This window comes from Alternaria viburni, assembly GCF_023758015.1.
Source record: "Alternaria viburni strain BMP 2772 chromosome Unknown scaffold_6, whole genome shotgun sequence".
NCBI lineage: Eukaryota > Fungi > Ascomycota > Dothideomycetes > Pleosporales > Pleosporaceae > Alternaria > Alternaria viburni.
In genome coordinates this window covers 1,073,900-1,094,275 of record NW_026055775.1, presented here as the reverse complement: position 1 = coordinate 1,094,275, position 20,376 = coordinate 1,073,900, and the positions used below count along the sequence as shown (strand labels likewise).

At 53.7% G+C, this 20,376-nt stretch overlaps 8 protein-coding genes across 8 annotated transcripts; 5 read left to right on the top strand and 3 right to left on the bottom strand.

Moving 5' to 3' along the window:
• Nucleotides 1-103: 103 nt before the first annotated feature.
• Nucleotides 104-1,270, top strand: J4E79_003828 (uncharacterized protein; the record flags this gene model as incomplete). Its single annotated transcript, XM_049352718.1, has 1 exon — nt 104-1,270. The coding sequence occupies one exon, from the start codon at nt 104-106 to the stop codon at nt 1,268-1,270; it is 1,167 nt and encodes a 388-aa protein (XP_049213097.1).
• Nucleotides 1,271-2,667: 1,397 nt separating this feature from the next.
• J4E79_003827 (uncharacterized protein) lies at nt 2,668-4,032 on the top strand (the record flags this gene model as incomplete). The annotated part of the gene is made up of 1 exon (XM_049352717.1): nt 2,668-4,032. One exon carries the CDS (start codon nt 2,668-2,670, stop codon nt 4,030-4,032), a length of 1,365 nt encoding a protein of 454 aa, XP_049213096.1.
• Nucleotides 4,033-4,458: 426 nt separating this feature from the next.
• On the bottom strand, nt 4,459-5,349 carry J4E79_003826 (uncharacterized protein; the record flags this gene model as incomplete). The annotated part of the gene is made up of 1 exon (XM_049352716.1): nt 4,459-5,349. One exon carries the CDS (start codon nt 5,347-5,349, stop codon nt 4,459-4,461), a length of 891 nt encoding a protein of 296 aa, XP_049213095.1.
• A 1,825-nt stretch (nt 5,350-7,174) lies between these two features.
• Nucleotides 7,175-7,607, top strand: J4E79_003825 (uncharacterized protein; the record flags this gene model as incomplete). The annotated part of the gene is made up of 2 exons (XM_049352715.1): nt 7,175-7,236; nt 7,319-7,607. The coding sequence occupies 2 exons, from the start codon at nt 7,175-7,177 to the stop codon at nt 7,605-7,607; spliced, it is 351 nt and encodes a 116-aa protein (XP_049213094.1).
• A 924-nt stretch (nt 7,608-8,531) lies between these two features.
• Nucleotides 8,532-10,581, bottom strand: J4E79_003824 (uncharacterized protein; the record flags this gene model as incomplete). Its single annotated transcript, XM_049352714.1, has 2 exons — nt 8,532-8,691; nt 8,744-10,581. 2 exons carry the CDS (start codon nt 10,579-10,581, stop codon nt 8,532-8,534), a joined length of 1,998 nt encoding a protein of 665 aa, XP_049213093.1.
• A 2,185-nt stretch (nt 10,582-12,766) lies between these two features.
• J4E79_003823 (uncharacterized protein) lies at nt 12,767-13,588 on the top strand (the record flags this gene model as incomplete). The annotated part of the gene is given in 3 exon segments (XM_049352713.1): nt 12,767-13,160; nt 13,250-13,536; nt 13,553-13,588. 3 exon segments carry the CDS (start codon nt 12,767-12,769, stop codon nt 13,586-13,588), a joined length of 717 nt encoding a protein of 238 aa, XP_049213092.1.
• Nucleotides 13,589-14,145: 557 nt separating this feature from the next.
• J4E79_003822 (uncharacterized protein) lies at nt 14,146-15,500 on the bottom strand (the record flags this gene model as incomplete). The annotated part of the gene is made up of 3 exons (XM_049352712.1): nt 14,146-14,910; nt 15,089-15,120; nt 15,263-15,500. 3 exons carry the CDS (start codon nt 15,498-15,500, stop codon nt 14,146-14,148), a joined length of 1,035 nt encoding a protein of 344 aa, XP_049213091.1.
• Nucleotides 15,501-17,308: 1,808 nt separating this feature from the next.
• J4E79_003821 (uncharacterized protein) lies at nt 17,309-19,954 on the top strand (the record flags this gene model as incomplete). Its single annotated transcript, XM_049352711.1, has 1 exon — nt 17,309-19,954. The coding sequence occupies one exon, from the start codon at nt 17,309-17,311 to the stop codon at nt 19,952-19,954; it is 2,646 nt and encodes an 881-aa protein (XP_049213090.1).
• Nucleotides 19,955-20,376: the final 422 nt, after the last annotated feature.

Here is a 20,376-nt window from a genome sequence, read left to right as displayed (position 1 = left end):
CCCCCGGTTCATCATACAGAAAGCGACCGAGTGTATACTTCATCCGTGCGCCTGCCCTGCTCCATCTGTTTTCCGATTTGCTTTCATCTGAGACTCCATCAGCATGGCATCACCCGCGTCGCGCCTGCCGCCTTTGCCATTACCAGACGGCATCGTCGAGAACTATGTCTACTGTCCATCAAATGGCATCACCTTCCACACGCTCGAAGCTGGGTATACTCCCCAACGCGATAAGCCTCTCATCATCCTGTGCCACGGCTTTCCAGAGCTTGCCTTCTCTTGGAGGAAGGTCATGGTGCCCATCGCTGATGCCGGCTATCATGTGGTAGCCTTCGATCAACGTGGCTACGGGCGCACAACCGGATGGGACAACTCTTCGTTTCCTAACACCAATTTGTCGCAATTTGCTCTGACCAATGTCGTCCGCGATGTGGTTACACTGGTTAATGCTCTGGGTTATCGAGAGGTCAAGTGTATCGTCGGCCACGACTTCGGCGCTGTCACTTCCAGCATGTGTGCTCTGATGCGTCCAGACCTCTTCAAGAGCGTTGTCATGATGAGTCATCCTTTCAAAGCGCCTGCACAGCTGCCATTCGATATAGCCCACGGTGGCGCTCGCGAACCTGCGCCATCGCCTGACATTCACGCTGAGTTGGCAAAGCTGCCCGTGCCAAGGAAGCATTACAAGTGGTATAACAGCACTAGTACAGCCGGGGCCGATTGGATCAACCCACGCCATGGCCTGCATGCCTTTCTTAGGGGGTATCTTCATGTCAAGTCAGCCGACTGGAAAGATAACTCACCACACCCTCTCAAGAGCTGGACGGCTGAAGAGATGGCCAAAGTCCCCGAATACTACATTATGCCGTTGCACAAGTCAATGCCCGATACTATTGCTGACATGATGGCCAACCAAGATAGCTCGGTGACTGAAAGATGGATGCCTGACAAGGACCTCGCAATCTACGTCCAAGAATGGTCACGGACAGGCTTCCAGGGCGCTCTCAATTACTACCGAATCACCACCGATCCACTTCTCCAAAAGGATCTCGAGCTATTTGCGGGCAAGACGATCGAATGTCCAAGTATCTTTATATCAGGCGCGAGGGATTGGGGCAATTATCAGCAGCCTGGGGCCCTTGAGGCCTATCCCGAGTCATGTTCAGACTTTCGAGGGATCCACTTGATCGACGCCGCAGGACACTGGCCCCAACAAGAACAGCCGAAGAGAGTCGTTGAAGCGATATTGGCGTTCGTCCGCTATCTTTAAGTCAACTGCAGCTGCGGCGTATACGATGCTTGACAAAATGTGCGATTCTCCCAACTTATCAATCATGCGGCTCCCGATCGTCCGCATATTTAAAATCCGATTACAGCCACCAACAAAGGGGTTCCTTCCGTTTCAGATCAGAGATGACCATCTTGTTGAGGCTGCTACGCCGCTACGCCGCAATTCCTTCTCATCTTCGGTCGGCTAGAGTTGCCGCCCGTTTACTCCCCGTTACCCGAACCGAGGCCGGCAGTCAGGTTCGTAGTTCAGCACGACTCGAAAGACTCGTGAAATGCAGTATTCCAAAGCTTCGTCGTAGTCAAAAGCCACTACTGTCGCAAACAGAGTTAAGTGCTGCAACATCAGTACTCCATCGCAGCAATCAGAAGGAAGAAAATCAGGCTGAATACCAGTCTAAATTTCACCACTTCTCCACAGTAGGTACATACGCGAGCTTCTATTCTCAAGAAGACGGAAGGTACATATGCATTGCATCGACGGCAAAGACGGCCTTTGCGGTTTGTTGAGCGAGAGGATTTGAAAAAGGCTGCACAATGACATTGTATTTAGCTGCTCGAGCTAAAAGTGAGTACATCTACGATCGCTTAACTGCGGGCATGTGGCGTGGGTATCCGATTCCCCTGATCTCGCATGCAGCTCGCGGCAGTGCTGACTCGGCGCTAGAGCCTATTCTTACCAGGTGCGCTTAGCATATCATCGAGCATCAACGTGCAGGATCACACTTGTCTCCTTATGAATGAACAGACGGCTGGGCAGGATGGAAGGGATTGCAGTGTATAAGATGACGGGACGGGCGGAGGGCATTGTTGTGTGCACAGAACTTTCACTACCACGCAGAAATGACCGCCTCTCCTCCTTCAGCCGCTTCGTCCCGTACTTCATTTCTTCCCTTTACCAATACACTTGCAACCCTACGTCACTTGGTCAAATGCTGCCGAGAAAGCACGCGATCGCCACTCACTCATAACACAAGTGATCAGTCAATGCGTCCAACGGTCCACGCAATTGAGCAGTCAGACGCATCACCTAACTTGCTCAAAGGCTCGCTCAACCAATCTCCTTCCAGCTCCTCTGTATCGAGCGTGTGCGAAGATGGGTACATCAACAAGAATCTCGCTATCACTCAAGTTACACCCATCGATTACCAACCCGAGACATCTCCAGAGGTATCTCAACAGCTACTTGATCACGACGCGAAACCCCACATACGCAGTCGCGAAGATACTCTCGATCCTTTGAGTCCTTCGAATCAGCCATGCAATCGATCAGCGCCGCTTCAAAAACATTCTCCTCCGACAGAATACATAGAAAACTATACAGCGCCACTGACGAAGCTAGCGGACGAGAAAGATATCGGCGTTGTGACAACAGTTACCATGACTTCACAATTGTCGTCATCGATGCTCTCGAAGCCAGAGATCACATTTCGACATCGAGTGCGGGATGTCTGCCTCCATTGGTTCACAGCCTACCGGATACTCATCGGGCTCACCTTCGCTGTAAACATAGCAGTGCTCGCTGTCATGATCAGAGGAGACCGTCACGACCATCTTGGCCTCTCTGGACCCCTGATCGCTGCCGCCGCCAACATCTTCGTCGCCATTCTCGTACGCCAAGAAGATGTTATCAATGTCTCCTTCTCCCTTGTAGCCAGAACGCCAGTAAGCCTACCGTTATGGCTCCGGAAGATAATCGCAGACTTCCACCACTACGGCGGACTACACATCGGCTGCTCCATATCATCACTTCTATGGTACTGCTACTTTGTCTTCTTGGACACCAACCACTTCCTCGAACACTTCGGGCAGCGCATGGCTTCTGGTTGGATGTGGGCCGACATTATCACCTGCTACGCCTTCCTCACAGCCATCTTGTGCATCTGCGTACTAGCGCATCCACACCTGCGCGTAAAGTTTCATGACGCATTCGAAAAGACACATCGCTTTGGTGGATGGATAGCTTTATTGGTACTGTGGCTCAACGCAGGTGTATCGAGCCGCAACCCCGGTAGTCCACCGCTGTACGCAAACGCCGCCCTCTGGCTGCTAGCCGCCACGACTTTCCTCATAATCCTCCCATGGACGCGTATACGCCGAGTGCCGATAACTACCGAACCCGTTTCTAGCCGCGAAGTCAAGGTTACCTTCCCGTACAAAGACATGCCCTACACGTCCACCACGCGCTTCTCGCTGAGCCCCGTCCTCGAATGGCACGCCTTCGCCACCGTCCCGTGCTCGCCGTCCCCTGACAACCCTTTCGCATACATTGTCATCTCTCAAGCGGGTGACTGGACAAAGGCAATGATCAAGTCTCCACCGACACACATCTGGCTTCGCAAACCCGCCGCCAAGAACTTCCTCTCTTTCGCTCCACTCTTCAACTCCCTGCTTCTCGTGGCTACGGGCGCAGGGATTGGCCCATTACTCTCACTCTTATGCTCACCTGCGATTGCGCAGATGCGCGAACAGGGCAGACAGGTTAGGGTCATGTGGTGCGTGTATGATCCTGATGCGGCGCATTGGCAGTTCGTCCAGGATATCATCCGTAATGTGGATCCCGAGCCTAAGATCTTCGACTCGCGCGAGGGGAGACCTGATCTAGCGTTCGAAGCTGAGTTTATGAAAGAGCAGTGTGGATTAGAAGCTGTGATGGTAGTAAGCAACCCGGCGGTTACGAGGGAAATTGTTGAGGGAATCAAGGCAAAGAATGGTGCTGCATATGGCGCGGTGTTTGACTCTTGAATGTTATCGTTGGTTTGTTCTGGTGAGAGCATGGATATGCTCTGCTTTCTTGGTTGAAGGTTCTGTTGCGCTTTTCGGTTATGTTCACTTCGGCTTTGGCTTCGACCTTAGCCTAAGAGCAGGCTCTTCCGTCGCAGTAGAGCTGCGATTACATTCTGTATTTGTATGAACACTTCCTGAATCGGGTTTGGATGATAACCACACATGCACATTGTCTGTAACGTCGTGCGACGGCTCCTTTCATTTGTAGTAAGACTGTTAAAAAGTTCATTGTGTATCAGTTCACCATTGTCTCTCACGATGTCAAAGGTAGAAGCAAATGAAGACTAAAAATTACAATTTAGAAGTACTACTACTACTATGGTTGCTACTGAGTATTAGAGCCGCCATTACAAGTCACCAGTTCTCTCGATACAATAGCAGTCTTTACATGACCTCAACAACAGCGGGGCCAGCGATGATGGTGTCATCGGTAGCGGCAGTGTTGCAGCTGGTAAGGACAACGTAGCTCTGGCCAGCAATGCCCTTCTCGGGAACGGTAACCTCGAAGCCACCCTCAACCATGGTCGCCTCAACGAAGACGGGGCCGGTGACAGTGATGAAAGCGGCGTAGACCTTGCCGTCAACCTTGTAGCCGGAGGTGGCGAGCATGACCTTGCTGCCAGCCTTGATCATCATGCTACCGTCAGAAGCGGAGGCAGCAAGAGTAGGGAACGCCTTAACGGGGAGAGGGGCGTTGGTCTCGGGGCAGGACTTGATGAACTGCGCAGCGAGGGTGTAGACCTCGTTGTAGCTCAACGGGTTGTCGAAGGGAGCGGGGAAAGGCGAAGCACCGACGGTGTTGCGGATGTATGCCGAGTGGCGGGCCTCGACAGTGAGGATGGAGCCAGCGGCAGTGAGGTAGGTCTTGGACATGATGTCGGCGGCGGCACCGAGGTAGGCGCTGACACCAACGCCCTCGAGGACGCTGGCAGTGGCGAGGAAGGAAGCAACGTCCTTGTAGCCGAAGTCGTAGGTGCAGGCCTCGACGGGCTTGGCTCCAGCAGCGCTGAGCGCACCGGTCAAGAAGGAGACGTGGGTCTCCTCATCGGAAGAGATGGTCTTGATGCGGTTGTAGGCCTCCTCGGAGAAGTTGGCAGCCTTGAAGTCCTCGACGGTGAACTTGGCGAGGGCCTCGCGGTAGAAGGTGTCCTCGAGGTGCTCGAGAGTGAGCGCGTAGTTGAGGATGACACCGTCAGTTACGCCATCAGCACGCTTGATGGGGGATGCGGTGGAGACAGCCGCAAGAGCAGCGATGGCAGCGATGGTAGACTTCATGGTGATGATGGAGTTGAGTAATTAAAACCGAGTAAATCGAGTGTGAGGAAAGACTGTAGATGCTCAGAGTAGTGAACTTGGTGAACTGTGAGATGCTTCTTTCAATCCAGCGGCACCAATCCTGTCTTATACCTCCCGTGTCCATTCCTCCAGGCCTCTTTGTCTCCGCCTCAATCTCCCGTAACCACCTCCATCACAAAGCTTACTACCCCTCTTCCAGCGTTCGCCCGCACCACCTCATCATCTCATCTCCCAAAACCTATAAGCTAGGTACAATACATCCCGTAGACGGACATGCTTCCATCCGGCGCCAGTCGCGATCTCACAGCCCAAGCTGCCAGCACCCCCGATCAGTCTAACCTGAATGACTCCAACTAAGGCCGCCGTCAATCCCAAATCAGGCCGAGACCAACGATCAGTGTTACCTGATCGAGCACTGCAGCAGGGGCTGTTAGTGTGGAAAGACAGAGAGTGAACAAGTAACAAGGGTCCAAGGGCGATGTTCCCCGCAGAAAATCGCGGTAAGTTGTTTAGTCATGTTTGTGTACCACGGAACCTTCACCATCCGAACTGACGCTAGTGCGGTTAAGCTCCAAAATGACGTCGCGCTACTGCAAAACCATACCAATGCCGACCTAGTGCCTAGGTAATCTTGACCTTTTTAGTCAGGGGAGTAGGTTGTACAATTGTCATCTTTAGACTACATGTTTTGCGGAAGGTTTTTCTTCCTTCGCTCGCGGCGAGCGTGGCTTGGGTGAGATGCAGATCTACGAAGGATAGACAGGGGAGGTTGTGATGGTGCTATGGAAAGGTGAGCTTCCGAGGGGCAATGTCGGTGGGAATGACTTGGTGGACGGGATAGAGAGGTGCGTTGTTACGTGATGTGAGCTGTACGAAGGAGCCTAATTACTCAAGAGGCTGCAAACCGAATGCGCCTTCTGTTCTCGCCGTCTCTTTGAGAATACTATCATTCAAAGAGTCGCTGATAGGTCAGATCAATATTTCAATAACGGTTCTTTTCTCTGCGGAAATTCCTATCTGGAAAGGTATCCAAGACCGTGACCCCGGAATCACCACCGTTAGTACAAACGCCTCCAAACATCCCAAACGGAACTTCCCACCTCCACATTCTTCCATGCCAATTACCCTTGCCTAGCCAGGTACAGACCATGCGTTGATCTAATATCTAGCCGCCCTCAGTCGACGGTAAAGTCTGTCTCCGTACTTTAGCCCGTTAGTGACACCTTGAGTCCAGATTGGTTTCGTCTAGCTGCCGCGATGTTTGTTGTCGCTGCGCCCTTGCTAACTTGTTTGCCTGCTGATCAACACTCTCTTCGCGGCACATATGGCCGATGCAGCGGGAAAGAGGCGCGGGAACGTGATCAACTGTTTTCTCGGAAGACGTTTGATCCGATCAGAGTTGAATTCATCGACCGGGTTTTCGGCTCGAGGGTTGCCACTTGTGTTTGGAATGGAGATAGACTAGTTGGTAAGTTGTGGATGTGACTGGTAGCTTGTTTGGAGAACGGACGAGGCCGTATGCGGAGTATTGGTTGGTGTACGCCAGTGATAACTGCCGCGTTTCGATATGTCCTTAGGTCGCAATTGAAATTAAAAAAACTAGGGAGGTGAACTGTGCGCGTGCTCGAAGGCGATAGGTAACGGGATGAAGTACAAAGAAGAGTGTCGAAGGTCGTTCCTTTCCGGATTCCTTTCGCTTCTCCCTCGCTTTCCTCAAAGTTGACATATAATCATACTTCATTCCTTCCCGATCGAAACAAAAAACTTAAACGTCTCCTACCTCCAACACCACATCACCTACACAATGAAGTTCTCTACCTCTTTCGTCGGCGCTGCCGTCTTGCTTGCCAGCACTGTCTCTGCTGCGTAAGTCAACCTTCATCCCTACCACTCCTACCTTCATCCCCACTGCCCAACCTAAGCTCACTCAAACTAACACTCCCTATAGCGAAGCCCCAGCCGTTACAACCACCCTGACCGCCAAGGCCGGCTGCCCCTCTGCCGCACCCGCCGATGTCATGGTAACGCGCTCCGCCGTTGCCGTACCATCTTGCGCCGCCGGCGCCAACGAGACCAAGCCCAGCATCGTCACCATGCCTGGCTACGGAACAGGCATGATGGGTAGCGCCACAGGCACAGGAATGATGCCGGAATTCACTGGTGCGGCGTCGGCGAACATGATCAGCGGTGTTGTCGTTGGTTTGTTCGGTGGATTGGCTGCTGCGCTCATGGTCTAAAGTCCTTGCGGAGGTGGACCGTGACGTGGATGTTGGCGATGTGGGATGGAGATGAAGAGATGTTTTGTGCTTCAGGTGTCTGGTGCATAGACATGGAGGTTGTAAGAGCTGTGTTTTCTAGTCAATACCTTTTCGAAGAGATGGGGGAGATGATAGTATGTAATGTTAATAGTGGTTGGGAGAATGTACAATGACTTCTCGGCTGGAAACATAGTCGTTATCACACATGAAGCACGTACCTTTACCAAGTTGCCGTAACCCTCGCTCCATGGATTCTCCTTCTCATTACCTGCGAGTGACGGGCATGTAGTAATCATCCCCGGTGGGTCCAGCTGACGCCATCCTCCATACCCACATGAACACATACCCGCCGTGGAGCAAACTTTGACGCAACTCCATGACGCGGCCCGGTAACGTAAATTCGACAGACTTAAAAGCCAAAAGGATACATCTCTTGCATTTATATTCCCGTACATGTCCTATCTACAATGCTCTTCACATATTTTCGTCTCCGTAGCTTACAAAGCGCGGAGGAAAACGCAGCACAAGACCTTCAGACCTTGACAAATCCACACACACAATAGCCAGCCGGTTTCATCACATCCCGGTAATCGTATATATACACAAGTAGAGGGCTCCTTCCCTCATGAGATTATCCAATGTAAAGTACCTAACATGTCTCGATATAGGCTCATCCAGACAAATCCACTCCCAGAACACTGGTGTGGCATTCAAGCCCACAAAAGAGGGAGCAAAAGAAAAAGGGCAGAACTGCGCCCCGAGTATACAATTCGCGGAAAGAGATCGATGGAGCGGTCGGAAGGAGTCGCCGCGATGATGCCGAAGATGAAGAACGCCCGCCAACGCCATGCCGTCGTGCAAGAACTCGTATGAGAAGGGATGCTATACGCGCTCGTATCGTATCTAGTTGTCGTACGTCGAGGGTAACGATTTGCCGCCGCAATCGGGGATCTTAAGCCCGGGCTTCAGTTTGCGGTTGACGTCCATGAGACCCCACTTGTCTTCCCACTCTTTGCCCTTTTCGTTATACTGGATCTTCCATGGCTCGTCAAAGGCTGAGAACCTGGGGATGCATTAGCGACAATCTATCGAGGCTGGATCACAGGGAGACTTACCAAAAGTACTCTGTCCCGTTAGTTAAACTTGGGCAAACCCAGTCTTCCATGAATTGGTTCATCTCGTCAATACCGGCAACAGAGCCTCCGGCGCAAGTGTCAGCCGCACCGCAGTCGGTGCCGCCTCCAGATGGCCAGCCAACCTCGGCGATTACCTGGTGGATGTCGTTCTGGGTTGCGGTCAATGACACGTCGTGGGTTTGCCAGAAGTTCCAGGTCCAGGCAGCTGCCTCTTTGACGTCGACACCGGCAAAGAAGGGATGAACGTTTGACATGACAATGTCGACCTTGGTGGCCATGTCGCCAGTCCAGTTGTCACCCAGATCAGCCATTGCGACAGGCAGCTGGCAGCTGTGGTCCGAGATGTTCTTGCGGAAATCGGAAATGTGTCCCAGCAGCTCGGTCTCGGACAGGTCCTTGCGGTAAAGCACCTCGTTACCAATGATGATACCCTTGAAGTAGTCGCAGCCATAGTCATCGAGAATGTCCCATGTTTGGGAAATCTGTCGCTCCGTTGTAGTGTCGTTCTTGTCGAGCCATACACCAAGCCAGATCTTCATGGTGTCCTTGATCTCCAGTTGGTTGATGGCGTGGATAAGCATCTGTGTTTGGTTGCAGTCGGTTCCGTACAAGCGGACTGAGTTGGTCAGTTGCGACATGACAGCCAAGTCTCGGGTGATGTTGTTCTGCGATGGTCCGACGTGGAGACAGTCTGGGTACTGCGTGTTCAGAGGAGTGTAGTCCATGCCGGGAAACACCTTATGCAAATCGGCGTTGTTCATCAAAGCCTTGATCTCGGAAGAGTCCTTGCCGAGGTCCTCCTTGTTGTCTTTGGCGATATCGTCAGCAGACTGAGCAGACTTAGCAGCCCCGTCCTTTGCACCGCCACCCTTTCCGACAGTAGCACCGAGGACACCGCCTAGAATTGCACCTGCGAGGATGAGGGTGATGATGGCAATGGCGATCCACATGCGCTTCTTCCGCTTCTTCAAGTCGTCTTCTGCTTTCCAACTTGCAACCTTTTCTGGAACAAGCTCTCCACTTCCGTTGACCATGGGTACGGCGTCGTACTTGGTACCGTCGCGTGAGGCAGCAAAAGCACCAGCGCCTGCTGCGGCAGCAACGCCTCCGTTGTTTATCGATGACCCTGGCGAGCCATTGCGACTGCTGCCGTCCCGCGAGCCACCGAATGGCACGAAAGAGCGTCGCTTGTTCTGTGGAGAGTTGTGGTCTGGGCCCATTCCCCAGTCGTCGTCGTTGTCGACATCGAGCGGGTTGATCTGGCCCATCTGCGGCGCGAGGTTCTGGGCGGACGAAGAGTAGCGGTTGTAGGGCGTGTCGGCGTAGGGGACGCCGCTGTGCGGGGAGTGTGGCATGCTGTACATGGAGCTGTCACTCGAGTACATGCCGCCGACGAGTGGTGCGCCGGAACCGTAGGAGCGTTGCGAGTACATTGGGCGCGGGACCATGGGCTGGTCGTGACCATTGGGGTCATTGAAGGGTGATGACTGCGAGTTCCTGTTGGGGACGCCCATGGGCCGTCCTGGGCCAGCCATGCCTCGTGCAGCGTGCAGGCCGCTCTCGCGTGGGTGGGAGCCCGCGACGCCGCTGGCGATGCCGTTGATGCCGCCGCCCGGAGCCGTCTCGCCCATGTTGTCTGAGCCGGGGGTGACGCCTGGGGTCGAGTAGTCGGAGTAGTTATTGGGGTCGGTATACTGGCGCTGGGCGTGGAGGCCGACGGGAGTGCGATGGGCTGGCGGAGGCGGCGGATTGTCGTCGGACGGGAGGGCGTCGTGCTGCTGTCCTAATGGCCAGGCCTGGGGTTGCTGGAAAGCCATTGTGAGTGCTTGTTCGAGGTTTTGCTACACACCTCGCGTGCAGAGGCGAAAACAACCTGCGCGGGCAACGCTTGGTGGAGGTAGCGGACGGCGGCGCGCCGCTCTGCGGATCGAATGGAGGCGGACTATCGCTGGGCCTGGCTAGTGTTTGCGGCGCGGAACACGGTTGGCTGGGTGGTTTGTTCTTCACGGCGTGGGACCTCGCAGGGATCCGGGCAGAACGAGCGGAAAAGATAATGCAGAGGCAGCGTTTCGCAGAGGCGCAGGCGCGGTCGCAGTGGTGGAGAGAAAGTCGGAGTCGTGCAGTGGCCGAGATGATGCAGGTGTGTTAGGCGGGTAACACGGCGCTGGCACGACAGAGGCTGACGGCTGCGACTGCGCGATGCGCTAGCCCGCTAATTCACCCAGGAAACCACCACGGAACCCACTGTGACGTCTCCGCCAATGCACCAGCCCCAAACACACTCAACAGGTTTTGCGACAAGATAACGCCTATACCGACTGCCCGCCTTTTCCCCCCGACAATGGCCCTTCTGGCGTCCACGCCGGCCTCGTCCATATCACGATCACCCTCGTGCCTGCCTCTTCCTGCGCTGTGTTCCCTCGCGCCTGCCTGTGCGCCCAATGCAGGCAAGAGCGATATGCCCTCAACCAGAACAAGCAGTTGCAGTGAGGCCTTGGCGCAGCCGCGGGAAGCCCCATCCACAACGGCAAGCGCAAGGGTGGAGCCAGAGGCAATTTCCCATATCAGTTGCACCTTTCACGTTTATTGCCGCGAAGCCTCTCTGGTATCCTCCCTTTAATCCCCTGTTCATCCTGCACGCCTTGCATCTCGTCTGCTGTCGACTCCGCTGCCTGCAACTGTCATGGACGTCTTGTCCGCGTTCCTTCCACGTTCTATTCCTAGCTCCTCGTGTCAGCCGCTACCGCAAACGGCTCCACCGTGGAATCTGGAGCGACCTACTTTAACCCATTTAGTCTGCATTCAACACTGCATAGCCTCATAGTCGCCTTCGTCTTTTCAACTTTTTCACGCATTCCCACCTGCTCATTCGAAGTCGTGTCTCAGCCTGGGCATGCGCGACATCCAACGCCCTTGTAGCGATCTGACCGCCGTGGTGAAACACAAACACCAGATCAAGATCGCCATCGGTCCCCGGCTGATAAGACATGTTGTGCTCACCACTCGCTCCTACCCCGCGCCATTGAGCGAATCTAATCCCGCCGTGCGTTCGGCGCCGCGTCAGCGTCAAGTCATCCTACCAGACTCTAGCAGCCTCGACCTTTCTGGCTCGACTGTCAACACGCGCAGCCTCCCAGCCTCCCGACTGCTGCATACCTCATGTACCACGTCACGTTTCTGCAGTCACAGTATTGGCCTGCATGCACCACGCCGCGCAATACATCTTAGCACGTTCTCATGTCTATGTTAACCAAATATCACCGACTGCAGCAAGCCAAGCTTCAATGGTAAGCCGGACCATGTTTCACATTGCCCACACAGGCAACTCGGGCGATTCACCCCGATAAATCTAACGTCTGTCCACGACTTTTCATGTTCAAAGTCTGAATTCGATACTTGCGAACGCAAATTCCATCATCTGTTTGACCTGCATGTGCTAGAAGATCGCCATGCTTCCATTTCTCGGTCCAGAGATTAGGGTAGTGTTCGCGCTCCATCCTATTCGTATCGTTTCGTCTGCGATTCCCGCACAGTCTTTTACAATCCGTACAAGCATGGTTGGATGTGCTTTGATGTGAAGGGTTGGCCTGATGATTGATATCTACTCATGAACACGTCTGCGTGACGGTACGTACATGGCGCAAATACTACTACATACGTGAACAACTTCAAAAAGCCAATACTCCTCAGGATCGGAGCAAGGCAAACGACAGCCTCGGCGCAATCAACCTCCGATTGTATTTATACGGCACGTTATTATTGGAAGGCACCTGGGAGAATGGACGCCTCGTCGAGTCTAAGCCCAGAAGGTGTATCGCTTGGCGCATGATTTCCCTAATTCGGACAACTCCACTATCAAAACGAGGACATCAGCCTTGATCGTAAAACGGGAAGAGGAATATCGAGCAGCGTTTGTGTATACATATATTTTCTCCTTGCAACTCAGCCAAGTTCTTCATCTCAACTTCCCAAATATTCCATCTTCCAGTATCTTCTGAAGCAATGCCACCCCACTCAACAATCCACAACACCATCACCAGCCTAACCACCGGCCCCCCTCTCGTCATCGCTATCATAGGCGGAACCTCAGGCATCGGATCCTACATCGCCAAAGCCTTCGCCTCCGTTTACCGCAACTCAAATTCCAAACTACGCATCTACATCGTCGGCCGCAACGCCTCGCGCGCAGAAGCTCTGCTTGCAGAAGTGCGCGCCACAAGCCCAGATTCAGAATGGCGATTCATACAAGCCCATGACCTGGCGCTGATGAGCGATGTCGACACCATATGTGCGCAAATCAAGAAGTATGAAGAAGAGCAGCCATTGAACGGGGGAGAACCGCGGATAGACATGCTATACATGACCCAAGCAGAGTCACCACTTGCGCCATCACCGCGTAAGTATTTTCCATCTGCACTCGCTTCCAGCAAGAAGTGAGGCGTAACAACCACCCTCCCAATCACCTCAACTAACCAACCCCACCAGTAACAAAAGAAGGCCTCGACACCCAAGTCTCTCTCCTATACTACTCCCGCATCCGCTTTATCCTCGCCCTTACACCCCTACTCCTCCGCTCCCAAAACCCAAGCGGCGCCCACGTCATCTCCGTCTTCGCAGGCACAATCGAAGACCCCATTTCCCCGTCTGCCCTTCCAATCGGCCCACCGACGCCGGAAAAGCACGGCGTGACATCGGTCCGCACGCACGTCGCTTTCATGAAGACCTTCATGTTCGAGGCCCTAGCTGAAGAACACGCTGACAGGATCGCTTTTGTACATGTTTATCCAGGGCTGGTTGACGGTCCAACGTTCCTTAGTAAAGTAAACCCACTGTGGTTTCGCGTACTATGGCGCGTAGCTAAGGTGTTGATGGCATGGTACATGACGAGTCCAAGGGTGTGTGGTGAGGTCATGGTGTTTCTAGGTATGGGCAGGTATCCCGCGAGGGGTGTCGGTGCAGGGGTCAAAGAGGGCGAGGAAGGGAAGACGGTGGCTGATGTGGCGTTTAGTAGTACACGGGAGAGGGGAGGAGGTGCATATACGGTGGGTCAGAGGGGTGATGAGAAAAAGCAAGTTAGTTATGCCAAGCTGAGGCAGAGTGACACGAGGGACAGGGTTTGGAAACATACCATGGGTGTGTTGGGGAGTGTTCCGAGGCTGAGTGAGTAAGTTGTGAGGAGGAAGGGGGCTTGTATATGACGAAACGTCATTCATGCATTGTTTGGAAAAGAAACGTGGGGATATCAGACTGATAGATGAAGCTCGTATTTTGTATCTTGCACCACCTCAAACAGGGAACAGGCGTGTTTATAACGACCACATCTATGTAGGACTCCTCTAACGGAACACAGTTGCGCAGCTCAGAAAGTAACATTGCAGCCATCACTGCCAGAGGTGGTCGCAATTCCAATCTTGCACCACGCCACCACCGAAAGCAGCGTGGAGACTAAACAGATCAGTCTGGCAATCGGCAAACTCCGCGGCGAGCCCAGCAAAGTCGTTGAGGTATTGCTCGGCAGTCTCTCCACGGACTCCCGGTCCGTGAATCGCTGGAAGCGAGTTCGGGGTTTGCTTCGAGCTGACAGACCATGCAGGCGTAATCTTTGGAGGGGGGCCTATTGAGGACGATTTCGTGCGCTTAGCTAGTGACTCAGGGTCGTCTCGTTGATGCTGATGACCGTTGTTGGTAAGCTTGGGTGGTAACAACTGCTCCATGCAAGCAGCCATGGTTTTCCTGGTGGTGGAATGTAGTTCGTAGATTCGTCCTGGGGTTGATTCAGGTAGCTGTACGCATTTCAGCGCCAGCGACATGAAAATGATGTCTTTGAGATCATCTGCTTTGCCACGACCCAATCTCGCGATGAGGTAGTTGATAGTCTGCTCTACCTTTGCGACGAGTATGTGTTCGTTGTGCCCGGACATTTGTTGCTCTAGATACTGGCCATTCGAGCTGGCCTGGCGGAGATGTTTGATGCGTTGGCATACTGTGAGAGCAGACCACAAAGTGTCTTTCTTGCACAACCAGAAGTAGAGATCCTCCTGTGACGGTGACGTATCTTCAAGCGCTCGAGGGTAATAGAAGTTTGAATAAGAGAGTATGGCCACCGATGAATCGACACATTGTAGCCAGGCCTCTGCGACCTCTTGCTATCAAGTTGTTAGCATAGAAGGTTACTCTAGACAAAGACAGGAGACCTCAAATTTTTGAAAGAACGTTACACGAATTCTGCGTCTAAACTTCATCGCCTGCGTCATAACTGATGAAATACGTACTAATTTTAGGTTAGCTAGACATCTTAGAAAGTATCTGCGGTGGCTAACTTACCTTGATATTCCTGATAGCCGAAGAGGAGTGGTCTGTATAAGCATAATAGCGATCGTCGAAGATAAAAGTCTAGGAGAATGCGATGCAGAAATCCACCTCGATCGCCGGTTGCTGGCTGGCTGTGTTGCAGGCTGAGAGTCAATGGTAGAGAGCACCAGGATCTTTGTATCTCACGCCCTATCTCAATCGCCTCGTTGACATCGGGGATCGAGCGCTGTACAAGCGAGGAAGCTCTGATTCGATGTGGAAGAGACATAGCAAGATGTATCTGGTAGAGGTTGTCTGTCAGATCGCAAAGAGGGCGGGGAGGAGGTAGCTTCGATGAAGACTCGTCAAAGTCCTCGTCATACAGATTTGCCGGTACCGGACAGTAAGATCCGAGCTCTGGGACTATCAAGGGCATACCCGTCATGATAGATACTTGTACTTCCGTTTCCAAAACAGACGCCCATAGCCGCTTCCGCATCTCCATCTGGTACGGCGAAAGATGATTTATCTTCGCAGGATCTATGTGCAAACCCATGGTCATAGCTGACCGCATTATGGCACCGCTGCGGCTCCAAATTCTATCTGGGTCAGAGTGGCTAACGCTACCAGACAGTAGCACAAGTAATTCGACTTGAAGAGTTGATAGCTCCGTTCGCTGCTTTCGTCCAAGTTCTCCGAGCCATGCTTGAATGTGGTTGATAGCTGCACCCCGCAAATAGGTTCTATAATTGTCGTCTTCATCGGTTTTGGCCGTGTCGTCCAGCAAGTAAGCCCTAGTCATAACGCTTGTGAGCAGTGCGAGGATGCTCGATGAGGAATCAAGCCCGGATACGCTGTCAAGCCACAGTCTTTCATAATGACGCATGAAAGTTGGGCGGTGCAGAACGCGCATGGTACGCTCAAAATACTGGAAGTATATGGAAACCAGCTTGTCACAGTACGGCTTTGGTGGTAGGGACTCCCATAGCTTTAGTAACGATGGCGAACGTCCAGAGTCATGCTTGCGCTCAGGCGGCCGAATTGGATCTCCTTTTGATCTGCTTTGAAGAAATTTGACTTTCTTTGCAGACGCCATCAACTGCTCATCACTAGCCATCTTGTTGAGGAAGTCCTTGACATCGAGGAACTGTGTTCCGTCAGTATCATGTTTCACAGATGGTTTTCAATCCTCTTGCCTGGTTAAGGAGCGTAGTTTTGTCGTTCTGCCCAAAATACCGTGATTTACCTCCTTCAGCCACGACTGTGCCAACGAGAGGCAAGTCTGCTGTCGGTGTTGACTGGCCGACCTCTGCTTTCATTGGATGTTCGCGCGCACGTTCAAAGCAATACATGTCGACATCTGGTAAGGCTCAATGCCAGGTAAGATAGCAAATCCTACTGGCACGGGCCAAAGAATTGTTAATGTGCCGTCTGGCAAAGGATGTGAAGGATGCTTTGTGTCTACCGACTCTGGATGTAATTGCCGCATTGGAGTTTGCGGCTAAAGACATATGAGGGATCCATGGATGCGCGGACGGGTCTTTCCTCAAACTGCAAGCAAGGCGGCAAGCTAATGCACGTCCGCGGCGTAGTCAAGGTGTCCACTAACCCCTGACAGGGACGGCACTTAGGCGTTGTCGAGTGCCATGAAAACCCAAAGACACTCTCGAGTTATCTATCTAAAGGTGGCTAGGTAGCTTTATGGTCGTGTAAGAGGGAGGATAGTAGTGACGAAGATATGCTAAAGGCCTACGGTGCACCTGAAAAAAGGTGTTGGAAGGGTTAGCTAACGTAACTACCAAAAGGCCTGTTATAGCAGGCGTGCCATAATAGGAACCACGAATCAAGCCACGTGACTATATCAGCAATCCATCGATTGACACGTGAAGCTCGACTGTCGCGCCGACTGTCGCGTGTGTTTGTGTTGAGAGTCGAGTGTGGTGAAGGAGTCTGGAAGGCGGTGGTGACGTCTAGCTTGATTCGCCTAGAACCCCACACCGAAGGTCCCTGAGAGCAACGGCGAGATTTGCCCGCCATAACAACACGTAGCTTCCCAATCCACATATAGCAATTGGCATACAGTCCACACATCAATTGCGTCTCCCATAACCACCCATTGGAACATTGACCCCATTTTGGCATCTCCTGCAGGTAAGTGCCAGGGAACAGCTGCAGGCCCCACCTGCATCTGAAGCTCTCTGGACACAGTAGCTAACAGCTCCCCTCGCGTTGTGCAGCTATCCGACGTCCATCATGAGCAACCTCTTCGAAGCCAAAGTCAAAAGCGTCCTTTCCGGCGACACCGTCGTTCTCCACAACATCAACAACCCAAAAGCAGAGCGCACACTGAGCTTAGCCTTTGTCACCGCGCCGAGACTGCGACGAGAGGGAGACGAGCCCTTTGCCTTCGAGTCACGCGACTACCTCCGCCGTCTGCTGGTAGGCAAAGTCGTCCGGTTCCAAGTCCTCTACAAGATCCCGACGGGCGCGAACCGCGAATATGGCCTCATCGTCACACCGAATAAGGAGATATTGCCGCAACAAGCCGTCGCGGCGGGCTGGGTGAAGCTGCGCGACGACGCCGGCCGCAAGGAAGACTCGGATGAGGCTGCCAACCTACTCGAGCGACTGCAAGTAGACGAGGCGCGCGCTAGGGCAGACTCCAAGGGCCTCTGGGCGGAGACTGGCGGCAGGATCAACTCGTCGTCAGAGCTGAGTGACCCGACCAAGTTCGTGGAGCAGAACAAGGGCAAGGACATCGATTCGATTGTCGAAAAGGTCTTGTCCGGTGACCGCCTCATCGTGCGATTCCTCCTCTCGCCCACTGAGCACGTACAAACAATGGTCCTCCTCGCCGGTGTCCGCGCCCCCGCAACACAGCGAACAAATCCTTCCGACGGGAAAGTGCAGCCAGCCGAGCCGTTCGGCGACGACGCTCAACAATTTGTCGAGACAAGGCTGTTACAGCGAGGAGTCCTCGTCGAGGTTCTGGGAACAACACCGAATGGCCAAATTGTCGCAGACGTCAAGCATCCTACCCAGGGCAGCATCACACCTTTCCTGCTCAAGAACGGCTTGGCCAAATGCACCGACCACCACACCACCCTCCTCGGCCAGAAGATGGGCATACTTAGGGGCGCTGAGAAGCAGGCAAAGGACGGCCGTCTGGGTGTATACAAGGAGCACGTTGCGCCCAAGATCAGCAAGGCTGGAGAGCAAGAAGCCACCGTTAGCCGTGTCCAGAGCGCAGACACCATTTTCATCCGGAACAAGGCGGGCGCAGAGAAGCGCATCAACCTCAGCAGCGTCCGCCAACCCAAGCCTACGGATCCCAAGCAATCGCCATGGGTAGCCGAGGCCAAGGAGTTCTTGCGCAAGAAGCTCATCGGCAAGCACGTCAAGTTCCACGTAGACGGAAAGCGACCGGCGACCGAGGGCTACGATGAGCGCGAAATGTGCACCGTCACCTTCCAGGGCAAGAACGTTGGTCTGATGCTTGTAGAGAGCGGCATGGCATCCGTCATCCGCCACCGACAAGACGATGCCGACAGGAGCCCCATCTACGATGATCTTCTGCTGGCCGAGTCCACCGCACAAGCTGAGAAGAAGGGTCTCTGGTCAGACAAGTCGCCCTCTGTCAAGCAGTACGTCGACTACTCGGAGTCGCTCGAGAAGGCCAAGCGCCAACTCACTCTGCTTTCGCGCCAACGCAAGGTACCAGCCATTGTCGATTTCGTCAAGTCCGGCTCGCGCTTCACTGTACTGGTACCTCGCGAGAACGCCAAGCTCACCTTCGTCCTCTCCGGTATTCGCGCACCTCGATCGGCGAGAAACGACAGCGAAAAGGGCGAACCTTTCGGCAAGGAGGCCCATGAATTCGCGAACCGCCGCTGCCAACAGCGAGACGTCGAGATCGATGTCGAGGACTGTGACAAGGTCGGTGGCTTCATTGGCACTCTGTACATTAACCGTGAGAACTTTGCGAAGACACTGGTTGAGGAAGGTCTAGCTACTGTACATGCCTACTCAGCAGAGAAGTCTGGAAACGCAAACGAACTATTCGCAGCCGAGCAGAAAGCCAAAGACGCACGAAAGAACCTGTGGCAAGACTACGACCCGTCTCAAGAAGAAGAGGACGGCGAGGCAGCGGTAGCTACCGAAGCTACCAACGGCGACGCCGCATCATCAAGAAAGGCCGACTACCGCGATGTTATGATCACCCACGTCGAAGATGACGGAAGGCTTCGTCTCCAACAGATCGGCAGCGGTACATCAGCGCTGACATCACTCATGAGCGCCTTCAGCAAGTTCCACCTCAACCCTGCGAACAGCAGTGGCCTGCCAGACGCGCCCAAGGCGGGCGAGTTTGTAGCAGCGAAGTTCACTGCCGACGACCAGTGGTACCGTGCGCGCATTCGACGCAACGACCGAGAGAACAAGAAGGCCGAGGTTGTCTACATCGACTACGGTAACTCAGAGACAATCCCATGGTCTCGCCTTCGCCCTCTCTCACAAGCCGAGTTCCTGCCATCGAAGCTGAAGCCACAGGCTGTAGAGGCCCAACTGGCGTTCATCCAACTCCCTGGTAACTCTGAGTACCTCGCCGATGCCGTCAGCTTCATCTCGCAAGAGACGGCTGATCGTGAGCTCGTCGCAAGAGTCGAGGCCACCGAGAAGGACGGCATGCTGTGGGTGACACTGTACAACCCGGACCAGAGCAAGGACGGCACTGAAAGCATCAACGCCGACATTCTTAGCGAAGGTCTTGCGATGGTACCCAAGAAGCTGCGCCCGTGGGAGCGCTCGGCCAACGTGCTGGCTGCCATGAAGAAGAAGCAGGACGTGGCCAAGGAGGAGCGCCGCGGTCAGTGGGAGTATGGTGATCTCACTGAGGACTAAGCCTGTACATAGTTTTGCGGTTGCATAGCAAGGAAAATAGCGGCACCGAGTGCGAATACTGTACAATAAAAGCATGTATTACGATTTGCACACAAGCAACGCCCTTACATTTCACATGTGCTACCAAAAAATGCCTCGTGATGGAGGGCTGGCACCGAAGCTGCGAAGACGGCCAGGTGGAGGCTTAGGCGGAGATGACGACGAGGTGATTGGCGGCTTCGGCCATCCCCCACCCATCCACGGCAGCGCGCTGAGGCGGTGCCTGTAGGCAACCACCAAAATGCACCCCAGTCACGCTGAACACGAGTCTTGCGCCATGACGGCTACCTTCCAGGCAGGCGCATTGCAGACATCCTTCATGACTTCGTACACGCGCACTTAATACCCCCTCATCCTCGCTCGTCGCGCGTCAGAACACCCGT